The 18,423-nt window shown below is 33.8% G+C and overlaps 1 protein-coding gene across 1 annotated transcript in view; it reads left to right on the forward strand.

Moving 5' to 3' along the window:
- Positions 1 to 18,423, forward strand: part of LOC129227266 (mediator of RNA polymerase II transcription subunit 12-like protein) — an 88,348-nt gene that overhangs the window by 26,477 nt on the left and 43,448 nt on the right. The window contains exons 8-18 of the mRNA XM_054861784.1: positions 3,678 to 3,788; positions 4,619 to 4,758; positions 5,879 to 5,999; positions 8,354 to 8,500; positions 10,969 to 11,068; positions 12,418 to 12,707; positions 12,824 to 12,950; positions 13,399 to 13,787; positions 14,394 to 14,502; positions 15,812 to 16,401; positions 17,379 to 17,542. Of these exons, the coding sequence (XP_054717759.1) occupies positions 3,678 to 3,788; positions 4,619 to 4,758; positions 5,879 to 5,999; positions 8,354 to 8,500; positions 10,969 to 11,068; positions 12,418 to 12,707; positions 12,824 to 12,950; positions 13,399 to 13,787; positions 14,394 to 14,502; positions 15,812 to 16,401; positions 17,379 to 17,542 (2,288 nt within the window). The remainder of the gene's footprint in view (positions 1 to 3,677; positions 3,789 to 4,618; positions 4,759 to 5,878; positions 6,000 to 8,353; positions 8,501 to 10,968; positions 11,069 to 12,417; positions 12,708 to 12,823; positions 12,951 to 13,398; positions 13,788 to 14,393; positions 14,503 to 15,811; positions 16,402 to 17,378; positions 17,543 to 18,423) is intronic.

The raw sequence follows: 18,423 nt of genomic DNA on the forward strand, positions 1-18,423 counted from the left end.
CAACTTATGACTTGTTATGCATTTTCATATTTAGGTGTTTTATTTTGTTGAAAAAGTGAGTAAAAAGTATTTATTTTGATTTCAAAAATTAAGTATGAACCCTGTTTTCTTGTTTGACCAAATTAGATGAATTTGATACCTGTAGGTTTTTATTTTAGTGATCACCATGGGTGCAAGACCTTCCGTCTCAGGATGGATTTCCGTCTTGACAAAATTTCCGAGACGGAGGTCGGGATGGAAAGAAATTCAATGACTTTCTTTTAATTTTTAATGAAAAAAGAAAAATTGAGTGTTTGAAAAATATTCTTTAATATTACTGGACCGTTCCATAACCACGAATTTACATCGACATTCTCTCGGTTTTCCGCCATGTGCTTGTTTTGTTTGCAACGTGCTTTTGGAGGAGTGGCTTTTCGGCTCGCACCGTTTGACGTTTTTTAGGTATAGCTTTGTTATTTCCAACTCACTGCATTGCAAACCGAGGAGTTGCTCGCTATCCTCCCTGATTTTTCGAAGCAATCGGCTCTAATTGAAAATTTAGCCTTTTCTCATGCTATTTTCGATCATCCTTTCGTTTTTTTTCATTTGTGGTTTTTTTTTTTGCAAACTTTACACGCATAAATGAAAATTATGTACGCTCTTAAAATGTCTTAAAAGTTGAATCTGCATCACCGATTGAAAGCGATTGCTGACAAGATGAAATATTTTCGCCACAGCAAAGGGCGTCCACATACCAGGTAAAACAGAAACTATCAAGGATTTTGAAGATTTTAATGAAAATGGGAATTTTGGAAATAATCGGGGGGGGGGGGGGATTTCAAGCTGGTTGGAAACACCGATGGGCAAACCGTTCCTGCATTTTTGACAGACTTGAGGAATCACTAAATTCTAATTTCATTGAATCGAACACTCGCTAGAATGGAAATACGGGTGGGGGAAGGGGGGGAGAGAGAAAGGAAAGGAGAAAAATAACGGCAGCACGAGTTTGTGAAAAAACGCTGCTCTTGCAAAGAGGGTAATCTGTCCGCAAATTAACCCACGATACTGAGGTCTTAAAACGTTGATATCTTGGACAATCTAAGGGGGGGGGGGTACCCATGGGTTACAGTATAAAATATCGAAAAACTGAATTGAAAATATTTTTGAAGCTAGGAGTGGTTCGATATTTCTCCACTGCAAACTCTTAAAAATTTAAAAGTCAAAAAGTTTTAGGCTGTCTCTGATGATGTAAGAGTGGGTTTTAAAAAAGAATCGAAGATTGGAGTTTTAAAAACACTAATTTAGGCAATCTTTGGTGAATTTATGAGAGATGGTTTTGGTGTTTTAACATGAAAATGTTTTGTAGCTGATGTATTAAAAACTATTTGAGGCTATACTTAAATGACTTAAGTTAAAAGGCATTTGCGACCCTCTCCTGAAAAGTTTGTAACTGAAGTCTTAAATCTTTTAGGCTGTCTTTGGCAATGTCAAGAGGGAGGCCTCTCTTTAGGCGAAATTCCGAAACTGGAGTCTTAAAAGCGCAACTTTGGACCGTCTTGGGGCTCGGGGTTCTCCTTTCCCAAAAAATATTCAAAGCTGAAGTATTCAGAACTCGGCTTTAGGTAATCTTTGGAAGACTTAAGAAGAGGCAATTCGAAGGCTTTCTCTCAATACGTTTTAGAATTTAAATTCTAAAATCTTCGGTGATGAAAAGGGGAAACCGCAAATTTAAGTAAAATTTAGTGAACTTAGAGGAAAGAGTTCGGGGGGGGGGGGGGAGGGGGTCTCTCTCCCCGAAGTATTGAAATGTTAGTTTGGCTATTTTTGAGTGAGGTAAGAGTTAGAGAATTCAGGGGTCTTTCTTGAAACATTTTCGAAATTGAAGTCTTAAACCTTTGGGTTGTCTTTGGCGATGTGTGGAAGGGAGTTGCTCTCTCAATAGAAAAATAAATCTTAAGCAAAATCTTACACTGCGTTTAGTAAACACAATGAGAGGGAGGGGGGGGGGGTTATTCCGCACTCCCAGCCCGAAATATTTTAGTTTCTGAAATTTTAAGAGCTTTGGTTTGGGCTATCTTTGGATGACTTAAGGGGGAAGGGTGTAGGAAGATTTTTTCAAAAAGTTTCCAAAATTAAAGTATTAAAATTTTTAGGCGGTCATAAATCATGTTTATAGGTAAGAGGGGTACTATTCCTACAAAACAATTTAGAAACTTTAGAAACTGAAGCCTTAAAAATTGAAATTTAGGACATTTGTGGTCCCAGAAGGAAAGGGTTCGGGAGTTCTATTCCGAAAATTCTTTGATGCTGAAATATTTAAAGCGCCACTTTAGGCTATATTTGAGTGCCTTAAGAGGGATGTGATTCGGGAACCCTGCCTGCAGTTAGGATTCAGTTCCCCTATTTCTTTTTTTAATTAATGAATGTTGGAAAGGGTACCTTGTTTAAAAAATACATCTACTTCATTGAAGCGATTTTTTATTGCTAGTTTCACCACCTGTTATCCTATAAAAGAATTCTTTTTCAAATGAAGACTGTGGGGGAATGATGACAGTTTATTATTATTAGTCGGTCTTACCCTTCCCCCACCTTTCCTTCTTTTCTAGTTTGTTGGCGCTACCTTGGGTAGACTTTCGAATTAGAACTGATTTATGATGCAAAAGTGAAAATCTTATGTCCTAAGCGATTTTATTGTTACAACAAAAATGTTTAGGATCAACAAAAAACTAATGGTGGGGTGCTGCAAACGCTTTTATCCCTTACATTATCCAACATCGTCTAAAATTGCGTTTTTGAAACTTCAATTTCGAAATATTGCCGAAGGAGGGTTGCTGAACTCCATCCCTTCAATAGTGCATTCAAAAAGAGTATAAACGTTATGAAATTTAAATTAAAATTTCGTTTTTAAATCTTCGATTTCGGGAAAGCCCCATAGCGTCTCCCCCCCCCCTCTTTCTTTAATATTTTTTGAAGGTTGCCCAATATTGTGATTTTGGGACTATCAGTTTGAAATAATTGATGTAAGAGTCCCTGAACCCCTCCTTTCCCTGAACTTTACCAAAATGGCCTGCCACAGCGTTTTTTGGACTTCAATTTGAAAAAATTTCTGGGGGAGAGCCCCCGGACCCCCCCCCCCCCCTTTATTGCCGGATTTTAGATTTTTTAGAATTATGATGGCAAAACACTTAAATATTACAATTTTAAGGCTTAAAATTTAAATCAAACAGATTCCAAAACTGGCATTGTTAAGATCTGCAACATTTATATATACAAATTTTTCCTTAAGCCCGCATGCGGGCGGGGGGGGGGGGGCTGAAAATATTTTCTGTCTTGAACACATCACCAAACTTGCACCCATGGTGATCACTTATATCGTAACTTTTAAACTTTGGGCATAACTTTACACATTTTGGCTAGTATTTTAAACAAATACAGTTGACTCTCTGTTTTACGATGCCTTATTTAACAACTTTCTCTATTTAACGACGTCTTTTCATGGTCCCAGATGGTCCACTATAGTGTTTAAAGCATTCTATTTAAGGACGCTTTCTACTTAAGGACGATTTTTTGTGGTCCCTTTAAAGTCGTTAAACAGAGAGCCAACTGTATAATGCTTTGGCCATGTTTACGTAATGTATAAATACTGTATTATGTTCTTATATATATAATTTTAACACTATCAATTATTTACCTATTAGGAAGGATTATTAGATCGGCAAGATTTTCTTACCTGGATTCTTGACTTATTAGAAAAGGCAAAAACTCCTGATGACCCAATGATTAAAATAATTCTGCCTTTAGTTTTGCAGGTATGAAAATTTTAGTTTTACAACCTAGATGCATTTAATTTCAAGTTTTTAGTTAACTTTTTGAATTCTGTACAAAATGTATGAAATGCACTCAAGCAGAGTTGTGTTGAATAGTTTGTAAATAAAGTAAAAGAAGTGGTTGGATATGTTGCTGATTTGTTTGAGGAAATTTGATAATGATAGCATTTAATATGTATATTAGAAATTTCGTTTGATGTAAAATAAGCACCAATATTTCGTATGGAGGGGAGGATAATGAGCAAGGAAACACTGCAACTTCCATTGTACTTCCATCATCTCACTAATCCTATAACCATATTAAATTATTTTAAGCAGTAATACTGTTTTGAGGAATACTGTTTAAAATATTTTTTTTTTCCCATTTAGTTAGAAGTTGTAGTATTTTTAGATTTTTTTGTGCATACATAAGGCAGTTTTTTTTCTCTATATTTTGTGAATTAATTATCTTCTTATTTTGGTAAAATGAGAAATAATATATTGCTAAATTCGTTTTCACTAATGCGACATTTTTACACATATTTTTATGCCCTTTACTCCCCGAATTTTAAACGTTTGCTTTTTTTTCTGTTTAAAAAAAAATAATGATTTTGCCTGCACGGTCACACCCGCAACAGGTGCAAATCATTATTTTTCAAGTCAGTTGATGCATTGACAATTCATTTTCTGGTTAGTATTGACTATATCTTTAAAAGAAAGAAGGTAAGCAGACCTTTTCAAAAAAGAAATTAATTATGGTTAGAGCTGTACACATGTTGTTCTGCAAAATATCTTTCTCCGCATTTGAATATTTACTTATTTATTTATTTCAGTATGTGGATGAATTCGTTAATTCACAGCTTTTATCTCGACGCCTTGCTCATCACTGTTCAAGAAAATTAAACTACTTATTATGTGAACAAAACGCAGATACTTCTCGAAGCCAAAGTCCTGTTTTAAATAACTCTTCCAAGTAAGTTATTTCAACTAGTGTTATTATTTTTTTATGTCTAATTTATTGAGTTTAATTAGTTATCAGCACTTTTGTTGATAGTTTGATTTGCAAACTACCTTTGGTTACATTTAAATCAAATGTTGTCTAATTTTTAATATAAATCCATTACATGTAACACATTTGTTTTTAAAACCATGCCTAGCATAAAGTCTAAGCCCTCTCAATTTTAATTTTTATGTAATTACAATGTTATGTGTAAGTTGTAGAGAGTTCACATGTATTGGTTCGACACAATATTTTAACTTCAGTGATTGAATCTGAGTCCAATAGTTGTATGAATATTTCCGTCGGTTGATATCCAATGCATCTAAATTTAGTTCAGTAGATCAGCCACTAAGGGTCAATAGGGGGAGAGCATAATTGGAGGCTGTGAACTAAGCCAAGGGCGCCCATATAGGGGGGCAAGGGGAGGATTGAGCCCCCCCCCCCTTGAAATTAGAACTTTCTTGCTTTTAGTACTTTTTTCTTTGCAAAAATGTAAAAACATTTCTTCTCCAGCCATTAATGAATAAGTTATTAAAAATGTCAAATTTTAATGACTCTCATCTGTCCTGAAATCAGTTTCCACGCGGAATATATTTGAGCCCCCCCTTGCAACTTTGCATATGGGCGCCCATGAACTAAGCTATACATATATTTGAAATACGCCGCCAACTCAGTCATTTCCAGTCGAGGACTGCAGTTTCGTGCTTATTAGCACTCATCAGCCCGACATAGGAAAATGACTGAGTTGGAGATGGGAAACCTTTTAAGCCGGGGTGATGAGTGCTAAAAAGCACGAAACTGCAGTCCTTGGCTGGAAATGACTGAGTTGGCGGTGTATTTCATGTATTTCTGCCTTAGCCCTGGCTAATGGGCGGCAATTTACTGAATATACATATATGTGTATGAGTGCATCAAGTGGGCAGTTCTGGAGAAAGGGTTGGAGATTAACCTTACCCTGGTTTTAATCTATATATTGCACATTTTAACCTGTCTTGAATCTTATTCTTCCACCCTCCCCCCAGCAACATTTAAATTTTGTGTTAACATTTAAGTGTCTAATGCTGTTGTATAAACAATTGTACTTTTCTTGCAGCTTACCTGCAGCAGCTCCCCCTTCCCAACCATCTTTTAATCCAATCACTGCTAGTATAGTTGATTATCTCAACTGCCCTCATCATCGTAGTGTCTTGTTCTGGCTTTCTGGTATACTGCAGGTATGTTTATGATTTTTGTTTCAAATGTTTTTACTAACAATTTCAAGTCAATGTTGCCACATAGTGCCAGTTTTTTAAATGTTATTTTATCTTTGAAATCTTTCATATGTATGTTACAAATTTCATATTCTAGCTATGTTATATGCATCAAAGAGTGTGTGCTAAAATATTGTTAAAATAAACAAGCGATGTTAATAAAGCATAACTTGTCGTGCATTATAAAATGAAGTTCAAAACATCTATTTCAAGACTGATAAAGCTGCTACATTATTGCCAATGCGTATTATTTAACCGGGAAAATAAGGCACTTGTAATTCGCTTGAGAAAACAAGTTCCTTAAAATGGATTGAGAAGGAAGAAAGGACCTGTGCTATATTACCAGTTTAGTGATATTTTGCCAATATGAATGTTTTTAAACAAGTTTTATTAAGGAAGATGAACATTAGGAGGATCTTAATAAACACTCCTATAGTTAAATGTCTTCAGCTGATCACTATCTAATTTCAAATATTTCTTTCCTTCATAAACAAAAGGTTAACCATCAAGTAGGTTGGATTGTTTCAAACTCTTTCCTTGCATTATTGGATTTAAAATCTGCAAGGTGAATTGGACCACTAACATTTTTTACAGACTGCAAGTGAGTCAATTCACAATTTATTTTTTAATAATTTCATCAAAACTTTCAATGAAAAATAGTTTAAATTGAATAGTATGGTATAGGGTAACGGCACCAGTAACAGACATACTTAAGGCATCGCTTTCAGGTTAACTCAATTTTTTGAGTCTTTTAATTTGTGTGAATTTTTAAAACTTTTTCTCTCATGCAACTACCTCTCATCTAGCATTTGGCTGCTTCTGGATCCTCTGAATTAATTAATTCTATTTTTATTTGCTCCATTTCGAAAAAAGGTCTAACTCCCAGTAGCAGACACCGACAGTTCTGATGACACCTAGTTACAGATAGGATGAGAAAAGGATGAGTAATGGACATAATTCCCCTTTTTCTCTTCAAAATGTGCAAAAATTCTTTATTTTTAGACCTAAAATCTTATTAAATTCAAATGGACATGAAACACCGGCAGACCTCGTGGTGGCCATTCATAAGCTTCCACCACTACCTCGTACATACCAACTGGCTCATAAAATTCTCTTGATAACACTGGATGGTTGCACTGTATTCATGGAGAGCAGCAACATCAGTTTTACCCGCATAAAATTCTTATTATTTGATTCCAAACTTACGACTGTCTGTTACTGGTGCCATTATCCTAAATAGTATCAATTGATACTGCATATGTGTTTATCAATTTTCCACATTTTATTTTGCATTTTGATAAACATTTATCCTTTTTCTTTTTCAACTTTTACTTTTTCCCCCACAATACCCAGTTTTTGGGCATTTAACCAAGCCTATGGTAAATACCCAGGTGAATAACCAAAAAATATCCCAGTTTCCAATTCACATTAACTATAGGAGAAGTTGCTGTTTCTGACCAATGGCTGCTGAAAGAGATAAAACCAAGACCCAACCATTTACTAGGAAAATGACCTGTCCAATGAGACATCTGCCTTGACCGTACAAAATTGAAATGTTTTAACTCTTTGGCTAATATTTTAATCCCTGCAAGGTGACATATTCAAGCTCTAGAACCAATACCACTCTTGCAAATTCTGTTCTTTAATTTTCCTTTGTGTATCACCCCTTCATGAATGCATCTGAAATAAGGCATGGTCAAGAACCATCTCTTGACAACCAGACTTTAATTGCTATGCTACAATTGATGTTAAAAATAAGCAAAAATAAAGTCAATGCTACTTTATCAAAAGTCATGTTCCAGGGTGCGTATGCGACCAGGAAAACCCTCCCTGTAAGTCCTAAAATTTTGTGATTTTTTTTTCTTCAAGGCCCTAAAAGTCCTGGAAAATAGAGATAATGTGCAAAAACATCTGAAAACCTTTAATTTTCTTACTCCTCCTACAAAAACAATTGTTTTTTTCCTGCAAAATTGAAAAAAAATAAAAATAAATGAATAAAAACTCGACTGTTATAAACTGGATATGTTTTATTTACTGGGACATGGCTAAGTAACTTTATTTAACTTATTTTTCAATTCCCTATGCAATACTAAATATAATTTAAATTTCACGTTTTATATGTGTTTAAAAATTGTGATTGTTTTGATGTAATGAATGTTTGTCTTAAGGCAACTATTTGTTGTATTTGTTTATTGATTCATGATTTGTTCATTAACAAGTGTTTTAAATTTTGAAATATTAACTTTATTTTAAAGTAGAATCTACATACATATATATTTATTTTACTATTACTTTTGAAACTTAAATTGTTTTCATAGGTTATTACCCTGGAGTGTCCAAGTGCTCTTGTCTGGAACAATATAGGTGAAGGGAAAAATGTCTCTGTCCTTAATGGTTCTCCTCTTGATATGTTACCTTGCGCTCCTTCTAGTCTTCCGATGCCACAGCGACCATTTAATGCTCAGGTAATGTGAAAATATTCAAAAGCTTTATTCTGTTATGGAGCCTGGAGAGGTTATGTTTCTGTTATGAAATGTATTGCCTGTTTCCCATAATATGATAAATTTATACAATATGGTGTGTGTGTTTTTTTTTTTTTTTTTTTTTTGTTGTAATAATTTTATTTCTATATCAATAAAATATTTTGATGGGATTTCATGGAAAGGATGATAAAAGCATTCAACTTTTTGTATAAGAACTGAGACTTACATGATTGATATCAATAACTTAGTTTCTTCTGGATTTATACATTGTCCAAGACATGTGTAGTCTATCCAAGATATTTCTGGATAATATTTTACTTGTTATGTCTTGTCTTCAGTGAATAACTCAGGGGTTTATTTCAAAACCAATTCTCCTCATTAATTTTCCAAAGTTATTTGTTTTTATTTACCTTATAATCTCGATTTAACGATTGTCAAGGTACTGGGAAAAATTATCGTTGAATCAAGGATATTGTTAAATCGAAGAGCATCATAGACACTTAATACAGTCAAATCCGTACCAATGAACTGCATCATTAAATTGAGGAAATCGTTTAATTGGGTATCGGTTAAATCAAAGTTATACTGTATCTACTTGTTTATGTTTATAATTTGGTACTTCTTGTTGGATACTCAAGCATGGGCGCCCATATGCAAAATTGTAAGGGGGGGGCTCAGATATTTTTTGCATGGATATTTTCCCCATAGACACCGATTTCAGTACAGATTAGAGTTATTAAAGTTTGACATTTTCGATAAATTACTCATTAATGGCTGGAAAAGAAATGTTATTACATTTTTGCAAAGAAAAAAGTACTAAAAGGAAGAAAGTTTTAATTTCTACGGGGGACTTGAGCCCCCCTTGCCCACCTATATGGGCGCCCTTGTACTATCATACTATTAAGGAATTTTGTATCCAGCTCATTCAGATCAATAACTGCTTTTTAAAAAAATGTTCTTTGAGAAAAATATTTCAATTGTGAATGTTTTATTCTTTCCTGTAAATTTTAAAAATGAACTGGTTTTGATACTGAAGGCCTCAATCATTCATCAGAGAAAATAAATTCAAGTGGATATGGGTTTTGCCAGGAATATTCTGGGCAGTCTTTTTGTAGTGTTTTCAAGGTACCAATTCGCTATGAGGATAACCTCTAGGAAAGTAATTTGTTGAACTTTTACTAAGAAGAAATAATTAGTAAAATATCTAAAACCTTGAACAAAGTAGTAAACAATGTTTTTTTTAATGAAAATTATGCCTAAGATTTTTTTTTTTTTTTTTTTGAACAAGTGGTCGAATAGAGGTAGCCAAAGCTAATGGAATTTTTTTTCATTAGCTTGATTACCACAATTTTTACATTCAGTCAATGATGATTTAAAGTAGAATTTTGAATATTTGCATTAGATTCATTCGCAATAACCTACAGGTCAGCTTTGAATGCTTTGCAGTGAACTATAAAAATGAATTTAATAAGTAAAACATATAAATTAATCTTCAATTAGTAAGCATTGATGTATCTTTGTATGTATGTAACTATGTCATCGCTACTCCTAGAGAACGACAGAAAACTGATCATCAATCCCGGTATTGATAGATTCGTAACTTTCTTGGCTGCATGTTTAGCTAGTTGTTATAATTGTAGAACTTTAATTTGCAGAGATATTTATTAAAAACTTAATTTTTCTATCTTCGTTCTTCCTCCGGAGCTGCTGGCAAAATGCCAAAGCGGAATTGACTCGCCAGCAAGTAAAACTTGTACGTAAAGTGAATGTTTATCGAGAGGTGTAAGTAAAACATGTTTTTCAATGCGCAAAGAAAAATTACGTTTCGAAAGGCTTAAAGCATGTTTCTCGATGCCATGATTTTCCTTCTTTTCTTTTAAAGGAATGTAATTTACGTCCCAAAAACGTCCATTTAATTTCTTTCACTAGCTTAAGCTGTCTGAGGGGGGCAAATACAGGGTGAAGCCACAAAAGTACCCCCTGCGGTATTTCCAGGAAAGTAAGCGCTGCAGAAACCGGTAGCAAGTGAGTTGAGTGAGCCGTCATAGGTGGTGAGGTCTATGCTGCACAGAAGGCAGTGGTGAAACCCCCGAAGTACAACTCTAAAGGTGGTGTACATCAACCCGCTGTAGGCAGTTTGCATGAGCCGGACAACGAAGGCGGCTAATCTAGCCGCCCTAGCAGATAGCTTATAGGTAAAAACTGAGGAATAAGAACAGAAACTTAAATTGCAAAAGATGGCTGACCCTGATTATTGTGCTTGCTTTGGAATTAAAGTCACAATACTATACAAAATAAAATTATATTTACTGTGCAGTTGTTGATGCTTTCAAAATAATGCAAAATTAATTTAATAAAAAATCAAGTGATCAACCTCATATCTTTTTAAAAGAACTTAAAACTTACAATGTTATAACCTACACCTAATATAAATTGTATTTAATGTGTAGATCCGTGCTGAGCTGAGGCAGGCCGAAGAACAAATACGACAAAGAGGCCGTGCAGCAGAAGTGAGGTGGTCATGTGATAAATGGCAACAAACTGCTCTAGGTAAGTATCATGTTAATTAAAGTATACGTGCACACACGGAACATTAGGAAAAATTTATTAGTTTTCTAATATTTCAATAAATTTTATAATCTCTAAACCACAATGAATATATACAGAGTTGTCCTGAAATAGGCATATTTATTTTCTACATTATTTTAATTATGACTGAATCTTTTTTATATGTACTTACCTAGAAGTCTTAAGAGTCATAAGCATTGGTAAAATACCATACATGTCGTAACATTGATTTCTACGCTATGTTCTCACAAATGTTTTGTAGAACATAGGGGATTCAAAGATGTTTTGCCGCAAAACATCTTCGAGAAAATGTCACAGAATTCAGCTGTGTTTTGAGATAAATTGGGTTTTACCAATGTCTAGGAATCTAGGTAACTTTATAGCAAACATTCAACCATGACTAATATAATGTTGAAAATAAAGCTGGGTTTCACTCATGTCTGGACCTTTCTGTATGTTTTTATCTATCCTCCATGAAGGTCAATATCCCTCTTTAATCTATTTATCCCATGTTTGATACAGCTTTTTGTGGTAAGTTTGATTGGATGACTGAACTCTCTATCTATTCACTTGTATTAGATGTAATTCAGCAGGGTGAATTTTTTTTTTTTTTTTTTTTTTTTTTTGTTATCCCTTAATTTTGGGTTTTTTAAGTAATGAATTCTGTATTCCGGTGTTTTAAAAATGTTTATGTTTTGAAATGAATAAAAAATATACATGCTGAGTGTTGAGTTGCATTTGTAAAACTCTCAACATTTTTCTCTTTGAAAATAAATACAGCTGATATTCAAGCTACTGCAAACAGGTCGTTTTTAATAGGAAATCAAGAAGAATCACAAACTGCCAACAAAAAACAACTTCCCTCCTTTCGTATCCTACATTGGTAACCATAGAATGTTCAAAACCATATCAGCGGCTGACTGTGTCTGTTCTGGTGCACTGCTACAGTACTTTCATTGTGTTCTATCATTTTTGTGTGATGCATTAATGTATACTCTTATGTACATTATTTGTCAGAATCTGTTAATAATTTTGCTGTTAAGTTGCATATCAGTTTAAAAGATATTTCTTTAAACAATTTTGGTAATTTTTTTATGATGAAAAAAGTTTATATGTGTTGCCTCCATTTTTTAAAGACATCAGTTCCTCTTTGAATTTTAATTATAAAAATTTAGTATTGGTAAAAATGATTTTGTCTTTGCATTAATCAATTACCTTTTTGCCTAAAATAACATCTATAATTATTCAAATTGTATTTTTATTCAAAACTAAACATGAGATGTAGCAAGATGATAATAATGTCTAAATGGCTACTTATGTTTTTATTTCAGGTTCTACTATTCAACAAGTTTTAAATGCATTAGATGCATTAGATCGACATAATTTTGACAAAGTTGATAACATCAACTCTCTTGACGTTTTATATTCTAAAGTTTTCCCAACACCTGCCAATAAAGAAAAGTGTGCTAGCTATGGTAGCCTCAGTGAAATGCTTATTCAAGATGAAGCTATTGTTCGTCTTCTTTGTGAGTGGGCTGTTACCACAAAGCGTTGTGGGGAGCATAGAGCTTTAGTTGTTGCTAAGCTTTTAGAAAAAAGACAAGCAGATCTGACAACTGAGGTATAGTTCTAGTTTTGCTTTGTCTCCTTTCTTTAAAATTTTCATTAATTTTGTTTTAAATATGTGATAGGATCAAGTGATGCAAACTATGCTTTTTTTATATTTTTCTAATTCAGAAATTTGGTGAAGCAGATACTGCAGATGAAAAAGATTCACAAGATTCTACTAGTGTTTTACCTTTTGGCTTGCCATTGTTTCAAAATTTATTAGTTAATTTTTTAGATACTCAGGCTCCTGTTATTGGTAAGTAATTTTGTTGGTTTTGGTAATTTTTGATGATTTCTTTGTTTTCTAGTGTATCAGTTTAAGTGTATGCATCAGTATGATACATTGATCGTTGAAATACATTTTCAAATTTCAAGTGTTTGTAAGTTAAGTAATAATGTGGTATCACAACTGTCTGCAGCATTTCTTGATGCACTGCAAAAAAAAAAAAAAAAAAAACTATTCACTATATCTCTGGTTGATGCCCAATGTTTGCCAAATGTGTTTTTTCCCACGTGCCATATTTCCCAATAATTTAAACTAAAAAAGTTTAGCAACATTTTTTAAAATCAGGTATTTAAGGGTTATGCAAAACAAAAATAATCACTGATTAAATCTTACTTATCTTAAACTTATTAAATCACTTCTTATGTACTGAGAAATTTATGAAATTGTTGAATCTCTTTTTAAACTCACTCTTTTCCAGATGACAAACCTTCGATAGAAAGCAAAAATGCTTTTGCTAATTTAGTGCTTCTCTTTGCCGAGCTAACCCGTTATGATGTCTTCTCACATGATGCTTATATGTGTACATTGATATCAAGAGGCAGTTTTACAAGTGCTGCTGGTACTCAGATGGGCTCTGCTGCTGGCATACCCCAATCAAATAAATCTTTGTCAACTCCAGAACCGTCTCTTACTGGATTCATGCCCGACCCCTCTCGAGGTATCTCTCCTGGCCCAGGAAGTGCGGGATGCATTGGAATCGGTAGTATGTCGGGACTGGGGATACCTTCTATTGGTGATACTGGACGTCAAGAATCTCTGCCCATGTTTGAGCCACCAGATAATAGGCCTGGATCGGTAAAACATGAGGTATGTATGAGGGACAATTCTGCCAAGGGCAGGTAAACAGCAGTTTCTGCAGAAATGAGTTTTCTTTCAAAATATTTGAAGAAACACGTTTTAAATTCCATACTAACTATAAGGAAATGTCAGAATTTTTTTTAAACTTGATCTTTACCAAATGGGCAAGCTTGCAAAAAAAAAAAAAGCTGAAGTTAAATAGATGGCACAAATGTAAAAATACTTTAAAAATGGAAAATGGGCAAATTCTGATGTTTACCTTTCCACCACAGTGCAGTTCACTCCCTAAATTTTCTGATCAAAAAGGTAACTAGTATCCTATGCAAGCAAAAAAAAAAAAAAAAAAAGACCAAATCCTTGAGTATGGCATTTTTATGTCACAGAATAACAGAAGATTCTGAAATAATTTAAGAACAAAAATTGGTCATTAGCATTGTAAAATATGCTTAAAAACATCATGGCATTAGAAAATCATTAATTACGATTTTTTAATGACAGGAATGATCATTAAACTTTTGTTAACACAGCAGAGAGGTCTTTTGTTCTCTTTAAAATTAACTAGGTGAAATTTAAAGATTCATATCTGTATTTTATTTTATTTCTTTTTAATAATAGGCTTCATGGGATGCTGAACTGGATATGGATGAGGCCAGAATCGATGCTGACCTGGGAAAATTATTGCAGCACATCAAAGAAGGTCAACAAAATATGAGTGATCAACCTGGTTAGTATCTCCCTTGCACTTAATATTATTCAAGTTTGATTTTTAAGTTTTATTTTCGAAAAACGTTCGTAACTTTTTAAATGGTAGAAAGCTGTGTCCGAACGTAATCATTCTCATTCAAATCATAGCTAAGAATTTTTTGTTTCTGAAGCCTTGATTTTCAGCTTAATCCTTTTCATTAGTTTAACCTAAAAGTTTCATGTTTTTGAATGTAAATTGGTAATAATTCCTGATTTTTGTCTTGTGAAATGTGTTAGAATTATTTTAAGTATTAAATTTATATTTTGTGCAAAATTGACTGGGCATTTGTCCCTGTTATCAAATCCTACGCACTTATGCTGCTGAGCTATCAATTCAGGCAGGTATTCAGTCAGTTTCACTCAGATTTTCACAAAATGTCTTAAATTTTGAATCTGTACAAAGAATTGTGATGCTTAAAGAAATGAAGCTTAAACATTTTGTGCTTTGAATCGCATGACGCTTATTCATGAATTCTTGTAGATAGTATTACAGTAAAACCACTCTAATGCGGACACTAACAGGACAATTTTTTTTTTTTTTGTCTGCAATAGAGCGGTGTCCACAGGACGAAGGTTTAATAATGTTACTTATCTTGGAGAATTCCGCATAAAAGGGGTTTTCGCATCTGAGGGGTGTCTGTTAGAAGAGGTTTTACTGTAATATGTCCTAATATTCCTTGATCACAAGAGTGCCCTGATGAGAGGTCACTGACCTACCAAAAAATATCCCTATTTGGCAAATATTGTCCGACAAATTTGAAGAAAGTAGTGCAATATATTGGATTTTTTTATCAATACCTAACTTCTCTTCTTGTTAGATTTTGGTGTAAGAGCATGCTCGTAATTTTAACACTTGGTAAAATTCGGAGCTTCATTCAGTAAGCTGATAGTTCCTGCCTTTCAAAAATTGAAGTTCGGGGCACTCCTGCTGATGCAAATTTACCTTTCATTGGATACTATTTTATTAAAAATGTACAGCTGGGCTTTTTTTTTTTTTTTACCAATTTTGATTTATTTACTACTATTGCAAACCAAAAGTTTTGTAGATTGCAACATTCCACAACTTCAATTTCAAAATTGTAGAGTTGATGTATTACTTGTAGATATCGCCAATCACTTTAAGCAATTTTTCTATTGTCACCAAGGTAGAAAATGAACAAGTCCCCAGACCGAGTAACATACCATTTAGTGGAAACATATCTGCCTTTCCATGAATGTGAGAAGATTTTGTTTGACAATGATAGAAGTGAACAATGAGTTATTTATTTTACTTTTTTTTTAATTTTCAGACTCTGTAGGCTCTGATAAAGATGAATCCACTCCTTTAAACGCCTCTACACCATTGGGTCATCCTCCTCTGGTTCCCGTGTGCACCCCTGGCTCTGAAAATGCAGCTTCGGGAAATACAACTACCACTGTCACTACCCTGAGCAACACGGCTAGACACTTGCTGTACACAACTCACTTTCCCCTGCCCCATGACGAAGCCGCCTCGCACGATTGCAACCAGCGCCATGTCCTCCTCTTTGGTGTCGGCAAGGTAAGAGATGAAGCCAGGCACGCCATCAAGAAAATGACAAAGGAAATCATGAAACTGTTTAACAAGAAGACGTGTATGGATATTGCCGACAGTGCCAAAGTGAAGAAAAATGCAAAAGATGGATTCAACTTCGAAGCCACCGTGAGCCGCTTCCAGAGCTTGTCATATTTTGACCAACATGTCGTGACGTCAGTGTGTGCGACTTCAGTGATCGAGATGCTGAGTGCCTTTGCCACGGGAATTTCTAATTACCTTCCTCTTGTGGAATACATTGCCTTCCTTTTTGAACTGATGGAACTTGCCTTAAATATTCATAGCCTGATTGAATTTACGATTCAGGTAAAGTAGGAAGACTGATGTTTTATACTTGATTTATGCTCCTAAACTGACCTCCTGAACAAGAATGGCATGTCTTAAAATATTAAGCTTTAAATGGCTGAACCTTTTGAAAGATGTTCTTTGATTTTTAGAACTCTAACTGAAAAAAAGAAAAAAAAAACATATGTTATTCAATTATCCTGAAACAAGGGTTCCCAAAGTGGCTCCCTGGGGTACCACAGGGTCAAATGAGAGATGCCATAAAGTGTTCTTATTATTAATATTTACTTTGATAATAGAGATAGATTAAGGTGCCATGAGAAAATTCTAATTCTTCAAAGGGTGCCATGAATCGGAAAATTTTGTGAACTCCTGTCCTAAAGCATGGTTAAATATTGTAAAAATACCTTGCTGTTGAAATGGTAAATTTTTATTCTTCATAAAAGAACTGAAAATTCATTCTTACAAGCATACAAGACTTACATAAATGTATTTTACATCAAATGCTGGGGGAAAAAATCACATTTTATTATTTTCTATCAGCACTAAAGTTGCTATCTGTAAGTTAAAAACTGGTTTAATAGCATCTTCAGTGTGTATTTTATAGGTTGTCAGCAACAATGCTTCAATTTTGTTTTCGTAGCATTTCAGGTTACTCTATTGGATATGTTACCAAATGAAAACATGCAGTGTTTATGAATTAACTTTTGGCTATGAAACACCGTTTTAAGTATTTATTTCATTCCTTTTTAATAATTACATCTTTTTTATCCCAGTAGTTGATGTATTCATTATTTGATCTTATTTACTTACATGCAACACGTTTATATTTATATTTTGAAACTGGTACATTGTTCTTAAATGAAAAAGAAATATTTTGAGAAAAAATTGCAATGTCCTTCTTGCTTAGGGGTGCAGTAATGATAAAACTAGACTGAATTTGTTGCATCCTGATCAAATTTGATTAATCATTTTTAACCTACTTATTTTTCTTCCAGCTACTTAAAGAGCTGGTTGATGTTGAAGCTCAGCTAATCCAAAAAGGCTCTGCTTTAGCTGGGAATTATGTATCATCTGTTGGCTTAAGCATTGTAGGAGTTTTATACACGTATCATTGTTGCTTGCTTGTTTCTCAAGAACAAACAGTTGCAGTGTTTGATGGGTTTGTATAAGTTCATTCATTGACTTCTTATTGTAAATCATCTAAGCCAATAAAGTTTTTTTTTCCCACAAAAAATTGTACTTAAGTTTCACATAAAGTATACTCTCGGTTTACAAAAATATATGTCTTTTTATTTTGCACTCATAAATGGTGTGATTTTTCTGAGTTCTGAGGACTTCTGTCAGTACCATGAAATGCTTTCTTGATATTTGATAAGTTATATTTAGTTTATTTAAAAGCAAGTGTATGAAATTTTGTTTGTTATAGTTAGTTTAAGTTCAGTTTTTGACTTACAGTACCACCTCGTTTATCCAGATTAATTGGGATCAACTGAAAATCAAAAATCCTGATAATATAGGTTACTAGCTTTACCTGCACGGCGATGCCCTAGCAAAGAATTTAAAAGAAGTCCTTTCAATAAATGAAAATTTATTCATTGCACGCGCGATAGCGAACTTTAAACATGCTTGCTGTTTGAGATGAAGTCTTCAGTTCAAGCCATTTTTTATTTATTATTTATTCATTTGTTTCTTACTCCATCTAGCCATTGACAAAAGGTTTGAAGTCGTCAAAGTCCCTGGAAGAGAACAAGTTGTAATAGCCGAAGCCCGCCTTTGTATTGGTCATAACAGATTTACTCATAGACATTAGTTTTAGCTATCTCTTGTGTCAGAAAAAGACTTTTTAAATCCTATTACCAATTAGGACAATGTTTTCACGTGAAAAATTATAGTCATAGAAGCAAATGAAATGGTGAACTTAATGAAAGAGTAAAACTGGCAGATATTTGAGCCAAACTTTGGGCTTCTTTATTCCACAACTATCCCATTAAGAGTTTTTTCGAAGTTGAATAAATCTCAACAAAGAATGATTACTGAGTG

The sequence above is a fragment of the Uloborus diversus genome, chromosome 8 (genome assembly GCF_026930045.1).
Source record: "Uloborus diversus isolate 005 chromosome 8, Udiv.v.3.1, whole genome shotgun sequence".
Lineage (NCBI taxonomy): Eukaryota > Metazoa > Arthropoda > Arachnida > Araneae > Uloboridae > Uloborus > Uloborus diversus.